This window comes from Oncorhynchus kisutch, unplaced genomic scaffold, assembly GCF_002021735.2.
Source record: "Oncorhynchus kisutch isolate 150728-3 unplaced genomic scaffold, Okis_V2 scaffold1321, whole genome shotgun sequence".
NCBI lineage: Eukaryota > Metazoa > Chordata > Actinopteri > Salmoniformes > Salmonidae > Oncorhynchus > Oncorhynchus kisutch.
The window spans coordinates 82501-97220 of record NW_022263266.1 but is presented as its reverse complement, the minus strand read 5'-3'; the positions used below and the strand labels follow the sequence as shown (position 1 = coordinate 97220).

At 43.2% G+C, this 14720-nt stretch overlaps 1 protein-coding gene across 4 annotated transcripts in view; it reads left to right on the top strand.

Moving 5' to 3' along the window:
• Positions 1 to 10813: 10813 nt before the first annotated feature.
• Positions 10814 to 14720, top strand: part of LOC116365963 (NACHT, LRR and PYD domains-containing protein 12-like) — a 67917-nt gene continuing 64010 nt past the window's right edge. For all 4 annotated transcript variants that reach the window (XM_031818269.1, XM_031818270.1, XM_031818272.1 and 1 more), the window contains exons 1-2: positions 10814 to 10957; positions 13665 to 13778. In XM_031818269.1, the coding sequence (XP_031674129.1) occupies positions 10875 to 10957; positions 13665 to 13778 (197 nt within the window). In that variant the 5' untranslated portion in view covers positions 10814 to 10874. The remainder of the gene's footprint in view (positions 10958 to 13664; positions 13779 to 14720) is intronic.

Below are 14720 nucleotides of genomic sequence, written 5' to 3'. Positions count from 1 at the left end.
GAGATTAAAACAGAACATGGCCAAGATGTTCAAATGTTCATAAATGATCAGCATGTTCGAATAATAAGAAGGCAGAACAGTTGAAACTGGAGCAGCAGCACGGCCAGGTGGACTGGGGACAGCAAGGAGTCATCATGTCAGGTAATCCTGGGGCATGGTCCTAGGGCTCAGGTCCTCCGAGAGAGAGAAGGAGAGAATTAGAGAACGCACACTTAGATTCACATAGGACACCGAATAGGACAGGAGAAGTACTCCAGATATAACAAATTGACCCTAGCCCCCTGACACATAAACTACTGCAGCATAAATACTGGAGGCTGAGACAGGAGGGGTCAGGAGACAAGAGATAGGACAAGAGAGGTAGGCATTAAATAGGCCATTGTGGCAAAGTAATTACAATATAGCAATTAGACACTGGAATGGTAGGATGTGCAGAAGATGAATGTGCAAGTTGAGATACTGGGGTGCAAAGGATCAAGATAAATAAATAAATACAGTGTGGGGATGAGGTAGATTGGATGGGCTATTTACAGATGAGCTATATACAGGTGCAGTGATCTGTGAGCTGCTCTGACAGTTGGTGCTTAAATCAGTTGAGGGAAGTAAGAGTCTACAGCTTCAGAGATTTTTGCAGTTCGTTCCAGTCATTGGCAGCAGAGAACTGGAAGGAGAGGCGACCAATGGAAGAATTGGCTTTGGGGATGACCAGTGAGATATACCTGCTGGAGTGCTTGCTACGGGTGGGTGCTGCTATTGTGACCAGTGAGCTGAGATAAGGTGGGGCTTTACCTAGCAGAGACTTGTAGATGACCGGGAGCCAGTGGGTTTGGCGATGAGTATGTAGCGAGGGCCAGCCAACGAGATCATACAGGTCGCAGTGGTGGGTAGTATATGGGGCTTTGGTGACAAAACGGATGGCACTGTGATAGACCTCATCCAGTTTGCTGAGTAGAGTGTTGGAGTCTATTTTGTAAATGACATCGCCAAAGTCGAGGATCGGTAGGATGGTCAGTTTTACGAGGGTATGTTTGGCAGCATGAGTGAAGTAGGCTTTGTTGCGAAATAGGAAGCCGATTCTCGATTTAATGTGAGTCTGGAAGGAGAGCTTACAGTCTAACCAGACACCTAGGTATTTGTAGTTGTCCACATATTATAAGTCAGAACCGTCCAGAGTAGTGATGCTGGAAGGGCGGGCAGGTGCGGGCAGCGATCGGTTGAAGCATGCATTTAGTTTTACTTGCATTCAAGAGCAGTTGGAGGCCACAGAAGGAGTGTTGTATGGCATTTAAGCTCATCTGGAGGTTAGTTAACACAGTGTCCAACGAAGGGCCAGAGGTATACAGAATGGTGTCGTCTGCGTAGAGGTGTACCAGAGAATCACCATCAGCAAGAGCAACATCATTGATATATACAGAGAAGAGAGTCAGCCCGAGAATTGAACCCTGTGGCACCCCCATAGAGACTGCCAGAGGTCCGGACAACAGGCCTTCCGATTTGACATACTGAACTCTATCGGAGAAGTAGTTGGTGAACCAAGCGAAGCAATCATTTGAGAAATCAAAGGCTGTTGAGTCTGCCAATAAGAATATTGTGATTGACAGTCGAAAGCCTTAGCCAGGTCGATGAATATGGCTGCACAGTAATGTCTCTTATCGATGGCGGTTATGATATCTTTTAGGACCTAGAGCGTGGCTGAGGTGCACCCATGACCAACTCTGAAACCAGATTGCATAGCGGAGAAGGGACGGTGAGATTCGAAATGGTTGGTAATCTGTTTGTTAACTTGGCTTTCAAAGACCTTAGAAAGGCAGGGTAGAATAGATATAGGTCTGTAGCAGTTTGGGTCTAGAGTGTCTCCCACTTTGAAGAGGGGGATGACCGCGGCAGCTTTCCAATCTATGGGAATCTCAGACGACACAAAAGAGAGGTTGAACAGGCTAGTAATAGGGGTTGCAATAATTTCGGCAGATAATTTTAGAAAGAGAGGGTCCAGATTGTTAGCCCGGCTGATTTGTAGGTGTCCAGATTTTGCAGCTCTTTCAGAACATCAGCTATCTGGATTTGAGTGAAGGAGAAGTGGGGGAGGTTTGGGCGAGTTGCTGTGGGGAGCGCAGGGCTGTTGACCGGGGTAGGGGTAGCCAGGTGGAAAGCATAGCCAGCCGTAGAAAAAGGAATCATTAGGCCTATTCATTTAGAACCCATATTGATGATGCCATAAAACTATTGACAGTTCTCTTGGTCTTGTAGACTTGAAGACTGTATGGCCAGCTCATTGTTGAAAGGGGGTGAGTGGTCGAGTGTGAGGCTTCTTCTTTAACGTGTGGGTTTACATGCTAATCAGGATACAAGGGGTGTAAAAGTTAGACTGGTAAATACAAGCAGCATTTTGTTCACAACCACTATTGACTTTATACTTCTGACACTGTTTGGTAATATACTATATTGATTATTTAGACCATATTGTGAAGTGCGCATCCCATTCTATTGATATGGCGCATCCACTCTAGACGCTTTTACCCAGCGAGCATATCGTCATTGTCAGACTTCCAGACTACAGCAGCCAGTTACTGGAGGCAGGTTACTAGAAAATACCGTTAGTTGGGTGTCATTAGGTAGCTAGCTGTTCAATAGCATCTTAGTGAGTGTCGTGTCTTTGGCATCATTAACCTGAAGACTTATTTATCAAATAACTCTCGGTAATTATTATTACGCGATTAAACTGATTAATCATGTAACTGTAATTAACTAGGAAGTCGGGGCACCAAGGAAAATATTCAGATTATAAAGTTATAACTTTCCTAATATAACTTTCAGAAATTTGAAATTGAATATTGTCTTAACAATATTGTCCTAATTTCCAAAACACTTATATTTCAGAGGGCTTCCCATTTGTCGGGTGTGGCACGTCGCTTCCAGTTGATCCTGGCCATTCTGAAAAACATCTCCAGAACCCCAGGTTTGATTAGATCCAGAAAATCCACACAAGTCCTTTTCTTCTGCATCGTTGGTCTGATGCTCGACTTCCATTATGGGAATCAGCTGGTCCCGCTCCCGACAGCAGAGACATTCTAACTCTCCCGTAGCCTAAACCTATCGCTGTTACATTGAACTGGGTGAATGGAATATAAATGACAGTCATCGAGTATGCTGGAATAGAAATAAGGCCATGCTCCACAAAAAATGTAAAATGGTCCTCCCTCATCTTAAGCAGCATTGACCATCACTCAAGTCTCCCGCAGAGTCACGGTCTGTTCAGGGAGGAGCCTGTGGTGTCTTGACTTTCCTTCATTCCTATATTGCTTCTCTTCTCTCATTCTGCCCGCATATTTACCAATTCCCTCTCTGTGAACTCCGGCCAAAACGGTAAGGCACAACTATTCCTCACCTGGAGGAGTCACTTGTGACAGTATTTATAAAGAGTAGGAGAGCTGATCTAGGATCAGTTTAGCCTTTTAGATCATAATGAATACGATTACATGGAGAGGGTGACCTGATCCTAAATCAGCACTCCTACTCCGAGACACTGCCTTAATGACTAAGAGCCCATGAGTCACCAGGACCAAGAAACCAAAAACATACTGACCACGTTCACATGCACACCAATATCCTGTTATTATTCACGATACTCAAGTATTCTGGTTTTGAGTTGATGCATATAAACATCATATGAGATTCTCTCCACTGGGATTCTCTGCCTCAAACCCTATTACAGGGGCTGAGTCATTGGCTTACTGGTGCTCTTCCATGCCGTCCCTGGGAGGGGTGCGTCACTTGAGTGGGTTGAGTCACTGACGTGATCTTCCTGTCCGGGTTGGTGCACCCCCTTGTGTTGTGCCGTGGCGGAGATCTTTGTGGGCTATACTTGGCCTTGTCTCAGGATGGTAAGTTGGTGGTTGAAGATATCCCTCTAGTGGTGTGGGGGCTGTGCTTGGCAAAGTGGGTAGGGTTATATCCTGCCTGTTTGGCCCTGTCCGGGGGTATCGTCAGGCGGGGCCATAGTGTTTCCCGACCCCTCCTGTCTTAGCCTCCAGTAATTATGCTGCAGTAGTTTATGTGTCGGGGGGCTAGGGTCAGTCTGTTATATCTGGAGTATTTCTCCTGTCTTATCCGATGTCCTGTGAATTGAAGTATGCTCTCTCTAATTCTCTTTCTCTCTTTTTCTCTTTTTCTGTCTCTCTCTTTCTCTCTCTCTTTCTTCCTCTCGGAGAACCTGAGCCCTAGGACCATGCCTCAGGAGTACCTGGCATGATGACTCCTTGCTGTCCTCAGTCCACCTGGCCCTGCTGCTGCTCCAGTTTAAACTGTTCTGCCTGCAGCTATGGAACCCTGACCTGTTCACCGGACTTGCTACCTGTCCCAGACCTGCTGTTTTCAACTCTCTAGAGACGGCAGGAGCGGTAGAGATACTCTGAATGATCGGCTATAAAAAGCCAACTGACATTTACTTCTGAGGTGCTGACCTGTTGCACCCTCGACAACCACTGTGATTATTATTATTTGACCCTGCTGGTCATCTATGAACATTTGAACATCCTGGCCATGTTATGTTAGAAACTCCACCTGGCACAGCCAGAAGAGGACTGGCCACCCCTCATAGCCTGGTTCCTCTCTAGGTTTCTTCCTCGGTTCTGGTCTTCCTAGGGAGTTTTTCCTAGCCACCGTGCTTCTACACCTGCATTGCTTGCTGTTTGGGGTTTTAGGCTGGGTTTCTGTACAACACTTTGTGACATCAGCTGATGTAAGAAGGGCTTTATAAATACATTTGATTGATTGATCGTATTCTGTATACAATAACCCAAAAAAGCTAGAATCCCGGTTACGAGAAACCTGGATAAGATGCCTGGGATAAGCTGATCTTAGACGGGATATTGTGGCATGTCAACACCTCATCCTGTTTACTGTTGTTTTTCACACAGGCTCAGTTTCACTTCTCATCGGTGTTGTGTGATGATGTTTTCATCTGATTGTCAAACCAATCACTTCATAAAGTATGCTACCTGTGCAGTTTGATCCACCAGAATTCCATTATAATGTATTTTGCTGATACACTATTCTGGACCTTATAGCCTACTGGCTTAGACTACATTTACCCCTAATTTAGATGTTTCTGCTTAGGATTTCTGACATCTGGTAGGCCATATTATAATTTCTGACATCTGGTAGGCCATATTATAATTTCTGACATCTGGTAGGCCATATTATAATTTCTGACATCTGGTAGGCCATATTATAATTTCTGACATCTGGTAGGCCATATTATAATTTCTGACATCTGGTAGGCCATATTATAATTTCTGACATCTGGTAGGCCATTTGTTTGTCAACTATACTTAGATACATACAGCTTATTTTCTGTCTTGTTGCCCCAGAAGACTAAATAAAGTAATGCTCAGCAGAATAATGTCTTAAGTCGATAGAAGTAATGCATTAGTAGTCTAGTTAACACAGGTAAAGTTGTTTGTTTAGGGACCAGGAGAAAACGCATTAACTCCAAAACAGTTGAAAAATTGGTCCTGTGCAAAATGTCCAAATGTCATCAGTTTGACCGGGTTTAAGGAAATTAAAAGCTGAGAAAATGATTAAATACGTTTCTGGTAGACTTCTGTTAATCTTTGGTGCATATTTTATGTAGTTGAAATACTGTCTGCTTGAATAACAGAATCAAAGATAACACATTACATGCCCATTCCCAAATAAACCATATTTCTCCATTCCTATTCCCAAGACAAAATGTGCATTTGTTGTATCATGCTTAATTCTGCAGTTAATACCACGCTACAACTAAGAGATTATAGGCCTACAGTCAGTATCCCTATTTTAGTTACTATTCCATTTAACCCAAATTAAATGAGGAATATTGTGTTTATTCATGGACACAGGAATACTCGTGAGCGGGATATCAAAGGTGAAAGTAAACACTTCATCCCGAATAAAACCTTAACCGGAATATGAGCTACTATCGTAATACTATGCACATGTAAACATGGCCACTGTTGAAACAGTCTAGTCTACAGCAGGTGTTTACTGCCATCTAGTGGACCAATTAAACACATGTATGAGGGTGTGGAGACGGCGGAGATGAAACCGAAAGTGCATTTGTTGTTTTGTACAGAATCCATTTTGAGACGACAGCGCAGAAACCACTATTTGGAGAGTAGAAAATAAAGTAAGTATTTCGGAACAATTTATTCTAAAGGATAGAGTAAGAGAATGAATAACTGGAATGAGATATTACTAGTTAGTACAACTGCTACTTGTGCTAAATTGCTGACCAACAGCAGTTTTCAACTAATCAGTCAATTCTACGTGTCAAAATAGTCTGGTGAAACTGGTGGAGCTGTTCAATTACAGGGTTTTATGTTTATCTCAGCGTTTCTTAATATTTTGTCCATCACTTGCACACCTGATTCAACTAATCATAAAATATTTTAAGACAGTTTAATATTTGAGGCATATAAATGAACATTCTCAAATTAAAACATGTTGGGTTTTGTAGGCCTGTTTACAATTATATGCCTAGAGTTATTCACATTTTTAAATGAAAAAACACAACTGCATCTGGTCTCAAGTAAATTATAGACTTAGCTTTGTATTGAAAAATGACAAATATAATAATAATAATAATAAAATAAGCTGAAGCAAGATTCGAAACATTGTCACGAGTTACTGCATGCGACTGACTGTTAGCTCCACCCTCTGGTTACTGTTGTTATATAAAGGAGTGACCACGTGACGACAGTTGAAACTGAACATAAAGTATCTGTGCAGGGTACAGACAGGTCTTCTCCTCTATCTTTAGTTTTATTTCAATGAAAAAGTCCTCTATCTTCGCACTCACATAGGCGAAGGCTCCGATCACTCCCGCTCTTTCTCCTCAGCAGCAGGCGCACGTGAAGTGAGCAGCCTGAACCAGTTTCACGTTGTATTGAGTTGCAATTGGCTGAACAGATAACACACTCGCATAGTTTTAAATTCATTCGATTTTCTTGAAGATTGGGTGATTTCTTGAAATGTATTGTTATAACAATAACATTTTCAAACACCCAGCACTAGAAACAGATCAGGGGTGGGCAACCCCCCTGGAGAGCAAGGAGGGTTTTCTTCCAGCCCTAATTACAAAATATAAAATGTTTGTGTACTTACCTTGAAAGCAGTCTATGGACAAGCAGACTGCAATCTATAATTTGGTTACCCACTGCCACCAACCATTAATATCACAATTTCCTGTGCAAAACCTTTGCTAAGACTCTCTGGCATGTGTAGAACCTTGGTGTAGTGGTAACACTCTGTCATGTGTAGAACCTTGGTGTAGTGGTATGATAATATAGAGCTGGAGGGATTTTCAATGCACCGGCAGAACAGAGAAGCTACGTCTGGTAAGACGAGGGGTGGGGGTGTGTGTCTCTTTGTCAATAACAGCTGATATGTGATGTCTAATATAAAAGAAGTCTCGAGGTATTGCTCGTCTGAGGTAGAGTACCTTATGATAAGCTGTAGACCACACTATCTACCAAGAGAGTTCTCATTTATATTATTCAAAGGTGTCTATTATCTATGGTGGCCGGGGACTTTAATGCAGGCAAACTTAAATCAGTTTTTATAACATTTTTACCAGCATGTCACATGTGCAACCAGAGGAATAAAAACTCTAGACCACCTCAGTCATCGGCTTCATCAATAAGTGTATCAACGATGTCGTCCCCACAGTGACCGTAAGTACATATCCCAACCAGAAGCCATGGATTACTGTAAAGGCTAGAGCTGCCGCTTTCAAGGAGCGGGACACTAATCCGGTCGCCTATAAGAAATCCTGCTATGCTCTCAGACGACCATCAAACAAGCAAAGCGTCAATACAGGATTAAGATTGAATCCTACTACACCTGCTCGGACACTCGTCAGATGTGGCAAGGCTTGAAAACTATTACGGACTACAAAGTGAAACCCAGACACGAGCTGCCCAGTGACGCAAGCCTACCAGATAAGCTAAATGCCTTTTATGCTCACATTGAGGAAAGCAACACTGAAGCATGCAGGAGAGCGCCAGCTGTTCTGGATGACTGTTTGATAACGCTCTCGGGAGCCGATGTGAGCAAGAACTTTAAACAGGTCAACATTCACAAAGCCGCGTGCCAGATGGATTACCAAGACTTGTACTCAAAGCATGCACGGACCAACTGGCAAGTGTCTTCGCTGACTTTTTCAACCTCTCCCAGACTGAGTCTGTAATACCTACAGGTTTCAAGCAGACCACCATAATCCCTGTGCCCATGGAAGAACAGGCCCCATTAACATCAACGGGGCTGTAGTGGAGCGGGTCGAGAGTCTCAAGTTCCTTGGTGTCCACATCATCAACGATCGATCATGGTCTAAGCACACCAAGACAGTTGTGAAGAGGTTTCGATAAAACCCTTTTCCCCTCAGGAGACTGATGGGTCTCCAGATCCTCAAAAAGTTATACAGCTGCACCATCGAGAGCATCCTGACTGGTTGCATCACATCCTGGTTTGGCAACTGCTCGGCTTCTGACAGTAAGGCGCTATAGAGGGTAGGTCGTACGGCCCAGTACATCGCTGGGGCCAAGCGTCCTGCAATCCAGGACCTATATAATAGGTGGTGTCAGAGGTAAGCCCATAAAATTGTCAGAGACTCCAGTCACCCAGGTCATAGACTGTTGCCTCTGCTACCGCACGGCAAGTTGTACCGGAGCGCCAAGTCTAGGACCAAAAGGCTCCTTGACAGCTTCTACCCCCAAGCCATAAGACTGCTGAACAATTAATCAAATGGCCACCGGACTATTACATTGACCCTTCTAGGGGTTGTGCCAGTGGGCAATGAAATTCACATAGCAAATCTCACGCCAAGCTTTCTTAAAAAGTTGGCAGCCCTGTTCACTGCTACTTGTCTCAATTTTTGTGACATTATGCAAGTATTTCGTAAAAGGGGGGAGAGGACCGCATCGTACATGGTGTGAATGGTTTTGTGTGTCAAAATCAGAATCCTTATTTTTGATCGAATTGGGACAAAGAAATCGCTACATCAAAAAGGACTTGTTTCGTGGAACGACCCCGGCTTTGTGGTGACCAGGTTGCTGTGGTAGACAGCACCCAAGGCTACTATTATAAATGTGAGTCGTCGTTAGCTCTATATAGGGTGCCGTGTATAGGTGACTACAATGCGGAGCCACGACTCGACTGTGTGGTGACCAGGTTGCTGGGGTAGACAGCGCCCAAGACACGTTTCTCCTTAACCTACCACAGCCCAGTTTTAGGCGCCGGTTTGGAGAAAAGTTTGGTTCAGACGGTTTCTATACAGATAACCACACAAACAATCCGGACAAGGAATGAGTCACGGATTATAGATATCCCTTCAGTAATAGATTTTATCGTAACCAATTGGTAACCCCCTGAAATGTTTTGCCGAATAGCAGCCCTATTTTCATGGCCTCCACTTTGAATGGGCTCCCGAGTGACACAGACATGCTGACCAGACCTTACACGTTGCATGATTAGAAATGTAATCAATTATTGTTAATGTTAATCAATTATTGCACCCACACTGCTCGCGCGCGCCAACGAGCGTCTGCGTTGCCAAGGGCTAAAATAGAAGTCCTTTCTATTTCTGACGCAGATCGCAAGTCCTGCCTCTCCCATCTCTTCATTTGTTTATAGAAGCAGGTACCCACATGCCTGGGTGATTGAAAGACTAACTGTTTTGCCGGTTGTCGTGGTAATACTATGAAAGTGTAGATGCCAATCACCATATAAGTTCAAAAGATTCGGTTGACTGTTTTATGTGTGGATTAATTGTCGGAGTAGAGGACCTTGTGCATTTCAGGTAAAATAACAACTCAATGTTTATATCCCAGGACAAATTAGCTAGCAACAGCAAGCTAGCTAAATAGGACAAATTAGCTAGCAACAACAAGCTAGCTAAATAGGACAAATTAGCTAGCATGTGCAAGCTAGCTAGCTAAATTGCCATACATGTTTAATGCTTTTCGACCTGTCCCCAAATGAATGTAATTGGTTCCGAGTTTGTTTTGATATTTTTACCTGCGTGTCGTGATCGCGTTTGGTGTTGGGGGAAAAAATAAATGTATGCAAGATGGCGCACGCGCGCAGCCGGTTTGGGTTCCATATAAGGCACTGTATCATAGTCCAAGAGGCATTAATGCAGTCTCTGGTTTGAATCCAGGCTGCATCACATCCGGCTGTGATTGGGAGTCCAATAGCACATTACACAACTGGCCCAGCGTTGTCTGAGTTTGGCTGGGGTAGGCCGTCATTGTAAATAAGAATTTGTTCCTTAACTGACTTGCCTAGTTAAATAAAGGTTCAATAAAAAAATTTAAAAAGCCACCTGTGAGGATGATAAGTTGTAGGACATTCAATAGTTCAATAGTTTCAGGCTTGTGATATGGTCCTTCATCATGGTGACCGACCTGATGGTGTAGAATTCTAAAGAAAATGTGATTGTATTGGTATGAAAGGATTGTTTTAGTCAAATATTATACAGTATCTGTTGGTAAATGTTTCCTTTCTAATAGATGTTATGAATAATAGAGAACAATTGATATTCAAGACTACCTTGTCACTGTGTTAACCACAACCAACATGTTGGATCTCTGTTTAGGGCTCAGTGCTCAAAAATGAGTCTCTCTGGGGAGAAAGAGGAGGGGGGCCCTGCCTCTAAAAGGAGTCTCTCTGGGGAGAAAGAGGAGGGGGGCCCTGCCTCTAAAATGAGACACTCTGGGGAGAAAGAGGAGGGGGGCCCTGCCTCTGAAAGGAGTCTCTCTGGGGAGAGAGAGGAGGGGGGCCCTGCCTCTGAAAGGAGTCTCTCTGGGGAGAGAGAGGAGGGGGGCCCTGCCTCTAAAATGAGACACTCTGGGGAGAAAGAGGAGGGGGGCCCTGCCTCTGAAAGGAGTCTCTCTGGGGAACATGACACCAAAGCTAAGAGGTAAGATGATAATCTTTAAAATGACAAACAAATATATATTTAATAATTAAGTTCCCCAAATGAGCTCAGAGTAAATGAGACTAAATGCTTAATACTGTATGACTACACACATCAGTAAACTTCCTGAATGATCATAATCAACCTTTCAACTCACCTATTGCAAACACCATATTATTGCATGGCACGTTTCTCAATATCTGCTGAATTTAAAAAGGGCTTTATAAATGACTTTGATTGCTACTACTACTACTGATGATACTATTACTGCCTGTACCTCAGCGGTCTCCAACACTACCAGGCTGTATCACCACCGGCCGTGATTGGGAGGTTCCCATAGGGAGGGGCACAATTGGTCCAGTGTCGTCCGGATTTGGCCAGCGTAGGCCATCATTGTAAATAAGAAATGTTTTTTAATTTAAAAAAAATTATACTTTTTCTTAACTGACTTGCTTCTGTTAGGTTCTCATTTTTCTGAGTAAATAACTCATGGACGCTAGAGAAGCTTAACCAAGTTTAATTCTTCCCAAAGGGTCGACACAACTGTTTTCAGACAAAGACATGTTCCCACCATAACAAGTATATATACTCCACTTTAGGCACTACTCCTTCTCTCCAATCCTTATATCTTAAGGTTCCACAGGAAGAGGGTAACCGGATACTAAACCCTTATTACTCCCTTCAGGGTATCTGACCTGACATCCTGACCTCAACCCCCCCTTCCCCTAATCCACAGATGTCCTCTCATATCACCTATCACACTCCTGTGACTCCCTCCCGTCCACCCAGCACATTTCATAGCCACTCTCTCTTTCTACAGAGAACCATTAACTTCTCACTCCTTTATATACTATGCGTCTACTACTACTACTACTATTACTACCACAAACACTACTGCTACCACTACTACTACTACTATTACTACTACAACTACTACTATTACTACTACAATCACTACTGCTACCACTACTATTACTACTATTACTACTACAATCACTACTGCTACCAGTACTATTACTACTATTACTACTACAATCACTACTGCTACCAGTACTATTACTACTACTACTACTGCTCCAATCACTACTGCTGCCACTACTACTACAATCACTATTGCTACCAGTACTATTACTACTACAATCACTACTGCTACCACTACTATTACTACTATTACTACTATTACTACTACTGCTACAATCACTACTGCTACCACTACTATTACTACTATTACTACTACAATCACTACTGCTACCAGTACTATTACTACTACTACTACTACTACTACAATCACTACTGCTACCACTACTATTACTACTACTACTACTACTACTACTACAATCACTACTGCTACCACTACTACTACTACTACAATCACTATTGCTACCAGTACTATTACTACTACAATCACTACCACTACTATTACTACTACTACTACTACTACTATTACTACTACAATCACTACTGCTACCACTACTATTACTACTACTACTACAATCACTACTATTACTACTGCTACCACTACTACTTCTACTACAATCACTACTGCTACCACTACTATTACTACTACTACTACTACAATCACTACTGCTACCACTACCATTACTAATTTTTCTACTACAATCACTACTGCTACCACTACTACTACTACTACAATCACTACTGCTACCACTACTACTACTACAATCACTATTGCCACCACTACTATTACTACTACAATCACTACTGCTACCACTACTACTACTACTACGACTACTGCTACTACTACTACTACTACTACTACTACTACTACTACTATTACTACTACAATCACTACTGTTACCACTACTATTACTAATCAAATTTATTTATATAGCCCTTCGTACATCAGCTGATATCTCAAAGTGCTGTACAGAAACCCAGCCTAAAACCCCAAACAGCAAGCAATGCAGGTGGAGAAGCACTACTACTGATACTACTACTACTAATGATACTACTACTGATACTATTACCACTACTACTACCACCATCACTACTGCTACCACTACTACTGCCAATACTACTGCTGCTGGCCCTACTGATACTACTACTGATACTTCTTTTTCTACCTGTACCACAGGGGTCTCCAACAGGTCGATCATGAGCTACCAGTATCTCACTAAACAATTTTGAAAGTACTTGCCGTTTTCACGTGTTCCACCGCAAACTGTCATTAACAAATCTCACAAGTATCAGACAGCGCTACCTACTATCTCATCAACTCTACATTGACATTATCCCACCTCTGGTTAGCCACAATTGGCTTAAGAAGCCAAACCTAACACATTGTCTGGCAATTAATTTCCAGCAATATTACTTCAACTAATACTATTTACTACTACTACTACCACTACTACTACTATTGCTACTACTACTGCTGCTACTATCATTGCTACTGCTGCTACTACTACTACTACTAATGCTGCTACTACTACGACTACTGCTAATGCTGCTACTACTATTACTAATACTACTGCTACTACTATTACCACTACTACTACTACTACCACTTGTTCTACCACTACAATTACTACTACCACTACCACTAATACCACTACTATTACTACCACTACCACCACTGTGACTACTAATACTACTACTACTACTACTTTTACTGCTACTGCTACTACTACTACTACTAGGTGGATTCCTCTTAGTTTTAAACTGAGAAAAATAATCCCTGTACGTTTGCCAGGGTCCGGCAGAAGAGACAAGACTCACCTGTACCCAGCTGTGTGTCCATGAAGAGTGACTCATCTATGGAGCAGCCAATCAAATTCAGAAAAGGAGATTGTACCACTGATCCAGGGTAAGAACTGAAAAATGTGGCAGTGTTTTACGTAGTACTGCTACTAATACTGCTACCGCTACTACTACTTCTACTGCTACTCCTACTGCTGCCACTACTACTGGTACTACTACTACTCGACTGCTACTCCTACTGCTGCCATTACTACCAAATACACCTCCGCTGTCTTCAACCAGGATCTCAGCGATCACTGCCTCATTGCCTGTATCCGCTACGGAGCCGCAGTCAAACGACCACCCCTCATCACTGTCAAACGCTCCCTAAAACACTTCTGTGAGCAGGCCTTTCTAATCGACCTGGCCCGGGTATCCTGGAAGGACATTGACCTCATCCCGTCAGTTGAGGATGCCTGGTCATTCTTTAAAAGTAACTTCCTCACCATTTTAGATAAGCATGCTCCGTTCAAAAAATGCAGAACTAAGAACAGATACAGCCCTTGGTTCACCCCAGACCTGACTGCCCTCGACCAGCACAAAAACATCCTGTGGCGGACTGCAATAGCATCGAATAGTCCCCGTGATATGCAACTGTTCAGGGAAGTCCGGAACCAATACACGCAGTCAGTCAGGAAAGCTAAGGCCAGCTTCTTCAGGCAGAAGTTTGCATCCTGTAGCTCCAACTCCAAAAAGTTCTGGGACACTGTGAAGTCCATGGAGAACAAGAGCACCTCCTCCCAGCTGCCCACTGCACTGAGGCTAGGTAACACGGTCACCACTGATAAATCCATGATTATCGAAAACTTCAATAAGCATTTCTCAACGGCTGGCCATGCCTTCCGCCTGGCTACTTCAACCTCGGCCAACAGCTCCGCCCCCCCCGCAGCTCCTCGCCCAAGCCTCTCCAGGTTCTCCTTTACCCAAATCCAGATAGCAGATGTTCTGAAAGAGCTGCAAAACCTGGACCCGTACAAATCAGCTGGGCTTGACAATCTGGACCCTCTAT